At 28.2% G+C, this 12,927-nt stretch overlaps 1 protein-coding gene across 1 annotated transcript; it reads left to right on the plus strand.

Moving 5' to 3' along the window:
• On the plus strand, positions 1 to 1,227 carry LOC123273802 (ATP-dependent DNA helicase PIF1-like). Its single transcript, XM_044741272.1, has one exon. The coding sequence runs from the start codon at positions 1 to 3 to the stop codon at positions 1,225 to 1,227; it is 1,227 nt and encodes a 408-aa protein (XP_044597207.1).
• The last annotated feature ends 11,700 nt before the right edge of the window (positions 1,228 to 12,927 follow it).

Raw genomic sequence — 12,927 nt, forward strand, 5'->3', positions numbered from 1 at the left:
ATGAACGCTGATCAAATGAAAGTTTTTAAAAAAATTAAAAATAACGTATTATCTGATAATACTAAATTGAGATTGTATGTTAGCGGAGAAGGTGGTACAGGAAAAAGTTTTCTAATCAATGTAATTAAACGTTGGATTAGAGAAGAATTGAATCTAGAAACGGTTGTAACAGCCCATACTGGTATTGCTGCTTTCAATATCAATGGATTGACTATACATCGAGTATTTCAATTGCATGTCGAACACGGCTTCACACCATCTTATACGCAATTATCTGACAATGTGCTAAAAGCATTACGTGATCAGCTACAAAACACAACGCTATTTATCATTGATGAGATATCAATGGTATCAAATATTACTCTGATATATATACATTTAAGACTCGTAGAAATTTTTGATATCGATGATTGGTTCGGAGGTAAACATGTTGTTGTTTTTGGAGATTTACTCCAACTCCCTCCTGTACATGAAAATCCAACTTATGTCACATTATCATCTGAAGATGCTGAGAAGTATGTTGGGTCATTGTGTAGTGTTAAGTTATGGACCGACTTATTCTGTTATGAAGAACTAAGAATTAATATGAGACAAAAAACTGATAATATTTATGGTCAGCTGCTCTCTCGAGTACGAGTTGCTTCTATGACTAATGATGACATCAAATTATTAGAGCAGAGAAAAATTATTATTGATCCGTCTCTTTCGTATAATGAAAAATTACATGAAATATGTAATTATATTGAGAAATTGCCGTCAGATACAGTCTGTTTGGTACCTACCTGTAAGCAATGTGATTTAATAAATTCAGTAATGACGAGTAAAATTTCTTCTGAAGAAATTATACTAACGGCTCGTGACCACTTAGATTGCAATAAATCGTTGATCAAAAAAGTATCTGACACTTTAAATAAAATAGAAGATAATGCTAGTCAATCAGCTGGACTTGCTAAAACTATAATAATAAAAATTGGTGCGAAAGTTATGTTACGTCGAAATATTGATGTTACTCTTGGTCTAGTAAATGGTGCTATAGGAACAGTTAAATCAGTCTCCAAGTCGATTGATGGGAGTGAAATACAAGCTATCAATATAGACTTTGGTGCAGATACCGAATACGCTATTGAGAAGATTAAAGTCAAATTTCAATTATTTAAAAGAGCTTTTGTTGTAAGAGAACAATTCCCATTATGCTTGAGTTATGCAGTGACTATTCATAAGAGTTAAGGCTTAAGTCTAAAAAATGCTATCATTGAAGCGGGGAACACCATTTTTAATGTTGGTCAAATTTATGTAGCTCTATCTCGTGTAACAGAGTTACGTGGATTACATTTAATCAATTTTGATCCTCATTCCATTAAAGCAAGATCTTCAGCAATTAAAGAATATAATCGTTTAAGAAAAATTTATCGGTCTGATTTACCGATAATTCCGATTACACTGAAATCCGATTGCCTATAATTCTGATCTTACAATCCCTATCGCATAGATTTTTTATACCTTGACAAAAAAAAGTTAATCTGGATAGATAGCGCCATATGTAACAAAACTTTCATTTCATTTTAAAATTTAAAATTATTTTTATTAAGCGACAATATAATCAGATATGTTCAATTTATATTGATAACGGGAAATATTAATTTAAATAATTCGTTTCTTTATTTTCCTTTTTAAACAATTATATTTTAATAAGATTGTCGAATAAGTAATCAATTAAAATAAAAATGAGCTTTAAACGACGATTTTAAGAGGAACTCTAATCATGGACTTAGCGCTATGCGCCGACTGCTGCTGTCATACATGAATGTTTCAGAATGCGGCTTTTGAAAACATGAGGCTTCAATATTTTTTTTAATATCTGTAGCGATTCTCAAGCTTTCATCAGGCTATGCTCTGACCCGTTACGCGCATCTGGCTCCACGCCGCCACTCGGGAACCCTGAATCAACAGGACCGCAATTCCTTTGCTCCGAACGTCTGCTGCAACATTATCTATCCCTGCGACTCCAAAGACTTCCAGTCCCACCAGCAAACTTTGCTATTCTTGAAGCCGATTTTCCAGGGAGCAGTCCTACGAAGCACAGCCAGTCGATTCAAGCGTCCCCGACAATTACTTTGTGGCCCGAGCGGCCTCGGGCTAGTTCTGCTGATGAATCTTCGTAGAATCTTTTGGCCCCTAGATCCTACTAGTTTAATAATAAAATACAAATTAATAATAAAATGCCAATTCTTACAATTATATACCAGTCAATCAGTATAATTTTTCATATTGAATAAACGAGTACCCGGAATATTTAATGATCGGGATTATAAAACTAATTAATTGATATATGTATATGTAAAAAATATATCAAAAATGCACGTGGGTACTCAAATGAAAGCTCTTGATGAGTGTAGCATCGGGATGAGCTTTTATCTTTAAAACCATCAATATTTAACAAAGTATACAATATAATTTAACATAATTAAAAAATGACTTTGTATCTTGTGAACTATTGAGATTCTTAAAAAAAGTACAGTGGAATTTAACAAAATAAGTCATTATTTAATAAAACAAAATTTTAATTTTTTATAGTTCACAAGCCACATTAGTCAAATAGTGACTGCAAGGTTGCTAGTTATTATTATTATTATATTAATATTATAATAATCATATGTAACTAATGGAAAAATGATTCACATTATTTTCTGATTGTAATCATTTCAAACGTACGATAACTTGCCTGTTGAAGAAAAAAGGCTGGTGGACCATTCAGAGCATTATCATCTCTTCAGCTACTGGCTTAATTTGGTCAATATGAGAAGACAGGGGCGTTTGGTTCACTGAAGAACTCTTAATTAACTGCTGAGCCTGCTAATTAGATAATTTCATCAACATACATTTTATTCAGTAATAGATTCAATATAGTTGCGATTATTTTTAGGTCAATCATTTCATTATTCCTATTATTAAACACTTTTTTCAGTTAATTAGTTTTATAATCCCGATCATTAAACATTCCAGGTACTCAAATTTATTTAAAATATGAAAAATGATACTGATTGACTGGTATATAATTGTAAGAATTGGCATTTTATTATTAATTTGTATTTTATTATTAAACCTTTGTATTCATTAATGTGTTCATTAATAATTTTAAAAATATCAAGAATATTAAAAATTTCTTCATACACGGAAAAAATAAAACCCGACTGGTTCGTTTTCTGCACCAGACTCAGTCGTGTGCAAGAAAAAATGGAAGAAAAATTAGCTTACTTCAGACTGAGTCGTGTGCGCACCCGAATGAGTCTAGTGCAGCACAGGACTCAGTCATGGGAGGTGAAAGGGGCTGCTAAAACAATCTCTGATGGTCATTTGGAGCTTAGGACATTACAGCTTGAAACGCAGCTTCTCGCAGATGAAATTATGGTAGGAGGTCTCCCAGAATCTAACGATGAAAAACTGGATGACATTGTTGTTGCTTTGTTGGACAAGTTGGTGGTTCCTGCGTCGGTTGATGATATTGTTAAGGTTGAGCGTTTAGGAGCCAAGATTCTTAATAAGGACCGTAGTATATGTGTGAAATTTAACAATCAAAAGTTTGTCAACATCATTATGAAAAACATCAAACCCTAGCGGATCCGTTTACACGGTGTGTAACGGTGTAAACTCAGTGTAATATGGATTACACCTAGTTTCTACCGAAAAAACGCCGTATTGACACGGTAGATTTGTGAAAAATTTAGCTGAGGTTTACACCTATATTACACCGATGTGTCAACACTCGGTTAACTCCGTATAAACACCAAATTTCCACTGAATGTGCTTTAATATTGGTCTTTCACAGATTTTAGGTTTTTATTGAAGCACATTCAGTGGAAATTTGGTGTTTATACGGAGTTAACCGAATGTTGACACATCGGTGTAACACAGGTGTAAACCTCAGCTACATTTTTCACAAATCTCCAAACACCAAATTTCCACTGAATGTGCTTCAATATTGATCTTTCACTAATTTTAGGCTTTTATTGCGACTTTCGTAATGAAAAACTTGTCTAAGTTCATATGCGCTAAGATAATGTGATAAATTCATTTGGTCGAATTTGGAATTCATATGATCTAACATTTATAATATCTATTGAAATTACATTACATGGTGTACATTTTTAATATTCTCAAGAAATTAGCATCATATTATTAAATTTAATAAATTTTTTGAATCGATAAAAATTCATCCAAGCTTATTTTCGAGATTGTTGGAGCCTTCATTTGCCTTATAACGTAGTTTTCTCATCAAAGTCATAATTTTTCTCGCATATACATCACGTTTGCATTGGTCATTCGTTTCATTCATAAACGTTTTATGCACTGTTGACACTTAGTGTCTCAACGGAGTATTCAAAACGAGTTGACAGTGTACCCGCTGGTTAAAAAAATTGATTACAAAGAAATGAAAAAATATTAGTCAATGAAAACTGTATATGCACAAAATGAACATTTAGATATATATTTACATAGACACAATTCTTTTCAATTCATATTTTTAACCAGGATAATGTACTCTCATTTGGTGAAGATAAAAATTTTTATGTGAAACGTTATTTTTGACTATTTTAGAAAAATTTTGGGAAAAACAATGCATTATTATGGACCATATAATTGCCGTGTTCAAATGGAAATAGTACACGATATAATTGTTCCATTTTCACAGAAAATTCAAAGTCGCGAGGAAATAAAAAAAGATAATAATAATCTTTTTAAAAGTTTCAACTTTCATCATTTAAAAAATTTTTTGGAGCGCTTTCAGTATTGAAATAAAACTGTACATGCGCTATTAACAGTTGTAACTCATTGAATTTTAATGTGCTGAAGCTATGTAAAGCGCGTTTAGGAATTTACGGAAAATTTGAGACTTTCGTCATAAAGTGGAAATTGAAACATGAAATTCTATCTAATTTCCGCACGGCGTTTTTATTTTAAATACATTTTCACAAAGTTTAAAAACAATTTACAGCAGTCTCCCTGTAATCATACTTTAATTTTTTTGGCAGTTACACATCTTTACTCCAGATTACTCAACTCTGTGACATACTGTATTCAACACAAAAAATTAAATAAAAAAAAAAAAATCTTTACTCAATTCTTACACTACTCGAAACTACCTTTACTCAGTACCAATTGTATTTTATGAAATCTTTACTCAATAGTATTTTATAAGTGTTGACGCGCTTTTAAAAATCTCTATTCAATATTTTATTCGGCAAAAACAAAACTGTACTCAAAATTTCTCAGCTTTGTGCAATCTGTACTCCAATAAAATAATTTAATAAATTAAAAAAAATTTTTTACTATATATATATATATATATATATATATATATATATATATATATATATATATATATATATATATATACATATATATATATATATATATGTATATGGATAAAAACTAATTCACTATATGTAACGATATCGGCTAAATGATACTTTGTGTATCTCATAAATGATTACAGTGAGGTTTGAAGTTCGAGAAAATTCTCTCTTCCACACACTACTACCACACTTGTAAGTCCCTCAGGTGTATGAGATATGCGCAGTCAGTTCTGCTCAGGCCCACTCTATCTCAACATCTCGACATCCCGCTCAAGCCGACTTCGTATGGTTGTCGCGTAGTACTGCCTGATTTTGAGTGAAGAAGCCATTGTGACTAAAAATACTTCTTGCGTCAGCCATTACAATAATAGTAAAATTTTTATAAAACACAATATTGTGGTTCAATTTTTTTACTAGTGACATAGTATTTTACTACGTAAGTGTACCCAACTATTGTTATTATATCCTATAGCAAACAAAATTATAAAAATTTTGTTTATTTGTTTTCCAGTAGAAAGGTAAGTTTGTTTACAAATTGCTATATTAAAAAATTTCCAGAAAAAAGTAGACATTTCTGTATGTTGTGTTACAGATACTATAAGGGATTATATCTATTAGGTACCGTTGAAAAGACATAAGCATACCCTGTTGAAAAACTCCAATAAGATCCATGGCGACAAAAGCCAATAAGATCCATGGCGACAAAAGCCACTCAGAAACCAATAAAACTTATGGGTTTCTAAGTGGCTTTTGTCGCTTTTGATGGGATCCTATTGGAAATTTTAAACAGGGTACATAAACATTTTTTTTATTAGAAATCTACTTAATCATTTTTGAAAGTATTTTAGTTGAAAAAAATTTTTTTAATTGAAAATTTTGTTTAACAGCTTTATGACTTCCGGGGTAGGTATTGGCTGTCTTACTGGCGGATTAAAAAAAAATTATTTTTTAATCGTAGATATTTGAAAAATGTACAATGTGAGCAAATTTTTTTTCACCATGTTTTTTTTGCAAAAAAAAAATTTTTTTTTCTTTACTTAATTTTTTTTCTAGTGATAATAAAAATAAGAGATAATTCATAATTTAAAAAATGTTTTTAACAAATGAAAGACAAAAAAAAATGACACTGAAGTTGACAACAATTAGAAATTTTTTAATCATTTCATAACAATGAAATATATCCCAGTAAACACGTTTACGTCAATGTGACGTCAAAATGACATTGGGCTATGTCAGGATTTACGTAAGATACAAGTCACGAATGAGTCATATATGACTCATTATTTCACAGTTCTTGACGTAAGATTCTGACGTAAAAATATGACGTAGTCATGACGTCAGTATTATGTCTCAATGACTTTATGACGTCAATATGACATACCTGTGATGTCTATATTATGATAATGATGTCATTATGACGTAAAAGTGATGTAAGTGATGTAAGAATTGTACCTCAGAAAAAATATTTTAAAAAAAATTTCTCAAAAATAAAAAGATGGCAATTATGAAATTAATTATAGTGTTGTAGACTTATTACAAAGTTTGAAACACTAGTTATATGTTGATACTTGATGAAAAAATCCTGAAATATGCTGGGCTCGAACTTGGGTCCTCACGTATCGAAGTCTGGAACGCTGCTCACTTGTCCAAGTAACGGTTCATGTCACGAAGTAAATAACTTATGTGATAAGCCTTACATGACGAAAAATGCTTATTTCATAATTTTTCTGAGATTAAATGGATTTTAAGAGCTGGAATTGTATAAAATTCAAGTCTAATAATTTATACAATTTTATAAAATTTCATTAAACTCATGAAATTTTATAAAGTTCTATAAAACTTTGTAAAAACTCTTATAAAAGGCTCTCTAGTGAAACTTGTGGTAATGAATAGGCAATTTATAAATTTTCATAAGAATTGATTGAATCTTACACTTTCAAAAATTTTCGTCTAAAAGCGGACACAGAGAACTTTAGACTCTCTGCGGACACAGAGAACTTTCACAGAGTGAAATTTTTTCAGAGTAAACGATGTATCCGTGTCATTTGAATATTTTTAATATTTATTGATTTTTCAAGACTCGAATTTTTTTTATTTAATTTTTCCGAAAATTGAGTATTTTTCATTTGGATTTTTCTTCTTCAAAATTTCAATTTACAAAATTTAGATTTTTTTTTTTTAATTTCAACTCTTTTAAGTATACAATTTTTTTCTATATTTCTTTTTATTTTTAATTTCAATTTTTTTCGAAATTTGAATTTCTTTAATTTAACATACTAACAACATTATGAAACTTGATGTACACAGTAAAATTTTGCGTCATTGTGTCAAAAATTTTTGTGTTAAAATTTTTATGTTAAATATTTAACATTTTTTATGTTGATTTAACACAATAAATGTTAAATTTACACTTAAAAAGTTAAATATTTAACACAAAAAATTTTTAACACTAAAGTTTTTGACGCAATGACGCAAAATTTTTTACTGTGTAAAATACTATTAGTCTCGTCAATAACAATCATGGAACTGTTTGAATTATTTCAAATACAATGTTTCATAAGTAGCAGCACTAATGTCAGAAAATTATTTTTCAAGTAATAGTGCAATATTTAAATGACTGACATTTAATTTCTTGACGCGAAATCATAAGAAATTATATGTTTACTCGCTTGACGGTTTAAAAATTTAGAGTTCATGCCACATAAATTGAACTCGGTATTTTGTTATCAGTTTCACACCAAATCATTTATACTGAATGAAGTCGAAAATATTTTTACAATGGATAAAAGTACCTAAATTCATGGAAAAATATAAGTGAGAAACATATATGCAACGAAAAAGTATTTCTTGCATCAAGAAAATTTTGACGGAGGCCGAAGTTATATTGGAGCAAGAAGTGTTTTTAGTGTCAAGAAATTTTGACTTCATTCACGAAATGTTCAGTCATCTCTAATATATTCTTAGTCCAAAGAAATTTACCTTTGAGTCAAGATTTTTTTCTGCACTGTATGGAAACATACAAGCATAGACATAAAAAGTTTATATCACACATGTATTTAATTTGCATGTCTTTTTCTTAAAAACGTAAATGAAAAATATTTTGTATGTTATTTGCTAATATGTTAGATATATTCATTAATATTATAAATTATAAATTTTTGTTATTAAGAGCGGACTTAAATTTGCAAGGTACCAGCTTAAATCAGCTGTTTACCTCTTCCTGATTCTTACTAAATTTTAAACCAATTTTCATTAATATTTAGCGATTAATTGTAAATTAGACATCTTGTTGAAGAAGTTTTATATTTGATAAATTTTGATCAATCGATAATATTAAAAAATACATCCCCAAATTTTATCAATATTATGGAAAATAATCGTTTGTCACTGATTTAGAAAATGACTTTCAAATTACGTCAGTATTGTGTACAATTGTGACAAATTATTGATGTTAAATAATGACTCACAGATGGTATCGGTATTACGTAAGACCGTGACTTGTCACTGATGTAAACGCATGATGTTAAACTTACGTCGTTATGACATACAATGATGGCATTAATGTTACGTAATATTGTAGTTTATATATTATGTCAGTTGTACGTAATATCTAAGTCATTTCCGTTACATCATGGAGAAGTAATAAACTTACATCAGTATGATGTCAAAAATATATCATATATTTTTACATCATAATTGGATCACAAGACAGGTCAATTTTACGTCATATTTACGTAAAATATTGTGACATTCCTATGACTTATAAATGACGTCATATTGAAGTCATGTGTTCACTGGGATTAAGCAAAAAATTTAATAAAAAATTCCAAATGTAAAAATAAAAAAAAAATAATTAGTGAAAATTGTAGAAAAGCATTTTTGTTATTGTAAATGATTTATTATAAGAATTTAAAAAATTGACAATTGTCAGCTAATTTTAATATCACAAAAGAAAAATATAAAAAAATTCGATATGCAAAAATCACAAAGAACTATTAATTCAATTTATTAGAAATAATTTTTTTAAACTAATTTGTTTTTTGAGGAGGTTCGAGCGAATTTAATATAAAAAATAATTTCCAACCTTGAGCTTTGAAATTGAGTATACGTATAAATAAATGTCATTTTTCTAATCCCAAAATTTTAAAAAGATTCACCGTTTAGTTGCTTAGAGATTAAATTTCAAAAATCACATTTATCATCTTTTTATACACGGGCTCTTATGGTGGACGAACTTTAGTTGAGACTTTAATTATTTTTTTCAATATTAACCTCCCAACTTTAACGTACAAAAAACTATACACAAGAAACTTGGATTGTTGTAAAATATAAAAAAAAATTTAATAATAATACATTAACGATATAGTTTTTGAAGTATTTAAAGTTAAATTTTAAGTTTTTAACTCGTTTATCGTCAGCTATTTATTCAAATAAAGATTTGACAACGTTGCATCAACAGGTGAGAAAAAAAAAGGATAGAAATATAGTTACAGAGAGAGAAATATCTAACTCACACACTCATGCACGTCTCTGTAATGGGTGTAGTCAAACGCTCTGTTGCCAAATCTGTTTATTTAATCCGGCAAGTAATAAATACGAAAGTCGTTTTATTACTTCATTTTATAAAATAAGGAAAAATTATAGATTATTAAATCGTTCAAATTATTTTAATTCAAAATAAAGGATTTTGACGAATATTGGGAAGACTAAAAGTAAAAAAAAATTTAATCGTTATTTTGACTCATAAGTTACGATCGAACTTCCTTGAATAACATCTAAAAACGTCAAGGGTCTGCTGACTTTTATGTTTTTTTTTATATTGTTCAAAAATTTTTATCCAAATTAGATTTTATTTTTTACTAACGAATATATCTTCTTCCAAAACTTGAAATTTTTAGTGAGTATTATACTTTTAGATCATAATTATGTAAATGGCAAAAATATATTTTTTTATTCGCTTTTATGGTTTCCGAGTACCGTAATCACATAATAATTATACACCCTTATGAGATCTATAACATGGTATATAGATTATAGATCTTTCAAAATTAAAATATTTTGTATTCACATTTCTTTGACTCATTTGATTAGATCACGAGGTTATCATATATACAATATATATGCAATATACATTTTAATTACCAATATACATTTTAATAGTTACCAATATACATTTTAATAACACTCACGTTATATATTGAAAATTAAAATTAACAAATTTTTAGTTTAATTCTAGTCTTTTCATAATACTATTTGATTATCTGTTTTTATTTTGTCTGTAAATATTACTTTTGATCAATTCAATTAATACTTAGATCGTAAAAAATTATAAGTTTTTACTAACATAACAGTGTACATGAACATTTTAAGTTTTTTGTTAATTTTTTATATTGAGTGTTATGATTATTTCAAAAATATCTTTTGTTCATCACACACATTTTAAAATTACTTGTTGGCTTATGACTCCTTAACTTCAACAATGACGAAATTTTGTTTTTAATAATGTCTTGAAGTAGAAAATATTTTTAAAGAAATGAAGAAAAGGAACTATAATGTAAAAATGTTCAAATAGACTTGTAAAATAATCAAGATGAGTGAGGTGTATATTTTTTGAAATAAGTGTAAAACAATGAAAATATGTATCAGTCTTCATTCTCTCATAACAAAATTGGTTTCTTTATTAGTAAAAAAAAAAATACCATAATTATAAGTAAACGAATTCCAGTATTTTATTAATTCAAAAAAAATAGATTTTTCTATGTCAGGAAATTTTCTATTTTCTTATTGTCAAAATAAAATTCATCGGTATTTGCTTTAATATGCTTTAATTCATCCGTATTTTACAATGCTATATAGATTAAGGAAGTACGAGCGGGGAGAGCAGCAACCATATGATTTTTCTCAATATATAGATATACATTTAACATTGGCTAATGGCGGCATTTATTTTTCTTTTAATCAATACACTTTAATTAGTCGGGCAAGTGTAAATTTTTTTGAATTAAATTTTTCACTAATATATTTACTTTCATCCATAAGTTTTTTAAAAATATTCATCGACAGTTTTCCGAGAAAAATACAGAAATGTATCTATGTTTGGAGGTTATCCCATAAGACCGATGTTAAATTGCTCAACGTCAAAGTTAATTATTTAAATAAATAATCGGGCAATCTCCTTCAAATTTTCGGAATTTATTTAGACATATTTAAACTTTATATTAAAAAAATTTCAAGCCTTTTATCAAAAGTTGCCTTGGTGCTCGTACTACCTTAAATGACTGGGAATTGTAAATGAAAAATATTTTCATCTTATTTCAGCTACCAAATTATTCTTATAATGAGCGGGAATCGAGGAATGTCACGGACAGCAATATTCAAAAGGAATAAGAAAAAACTTCAAAATTATAAGAAATTGTACCCTCAGGATAAACTACTACGTTCCCTTCCTGGCGGATTTTTGGAAGAAGTAAGTTTTAAAAATTTGTAAACACAGACAGTTAAACTCAAGTACTTAAAACTCAAAACTGTAAATGCAATTAAAAAAAATATTATTCAGTTCTAATTTAACACATTAAGCAAAATAAAAAAATTGAAAATGTCGACTAACTTTCTTATTATAAATTAACAGACATCTGTAAATTTTTTTGACTTTTATAACAGTAAAATTGTTATGAAAAAATTTTAATTAAAAAATTCCACGTCAAAAAATTGAAAAAAATTACAAGTGCAAACTTTTTTAACTTTTCGCTAAGAAAATTGAAAATTTTCAAAAATCGGGAAGTTATTGTTTTTACCCCGTTTTCCAAAAATCGAGTTTTCATCAGATCTTGACGTTTTGAGGTTATTTATTTGTATCAAAAAGAATTCTAATAATAATAAAAGACAATGCACTGGAATATAGGAATCTAACGGAATAAAATAAGTGGTGACCGTAGCGGCATCAGGCGTAATTTACTTAAAGCGAGATTTGTTAATAGTTAACAAATCTATATTTGAATGAAATAAATGAGTCGATTCAATTAAATAAACCAAAACGAAGTAGTATTTAATTCAAAGTAATATATATTTAAATGAAAGAAATTTGTTAACATTAAATAAATATTTTTGATTTATTTCAAATAAATCTGCGCATTTGAGTCCAACAAACGGTTTTCTTAGTGTAGTTTTAGTAGTTTTAAGATTTAGAAAAGTATCAAGATTATGTTGGAGTTATATTTAAAAAATCTGTTCAACTAAGGTTATAAAAAAGATTTTGTTAAAAGACCAGATCGGATAACCTAAAATATGTTGTAGTAACGAATAAATATAGTTGTATAAACATCCCGAAATCAATCAATTTGTAAGCATAACAAAATAGAAAAAAATAATTTTTTGCTGTTACAAAATGATTTTGCTGTCACCCAGAATAATTCTGTTGCCAAAAATAAAATTCTGAAAAGCTTTTCGCCAAAATTGTTATAAGGGTTATAACTTACAAATTTTTTTATTATTGTAACGATTAACAAATCTTGGATGTGGTTCACTATATTGACTAAAAGATTGATTTTTTATTATTTTAATGGTTAATGTCATA

This window comes from Cotesia glomerata, unplaced genomic scaffold (assembly GCF_020080835.1).
Source record: "Cotesia glomerata isolate CgM1 unplaced genomic scaffold, MPM_Cglom_v2.3 scaffold_14, whole genome shotgun sequence".
Taxonomy (NCBI): Eukaryota; Metazoa; Arthropoda; class Insecta; order Hymenoptera; family Braconidae; genus Cotesia; species Cotesia glomerata.

Coding starts and splice junctions, on each gene's coding strand:
- LOC123273802 (XM_044741272.1), top strand. CDS start 1: ATGAACGCTGATCAAATGAAAGTTTTTAAAAAAATTAAAAATAACGTA.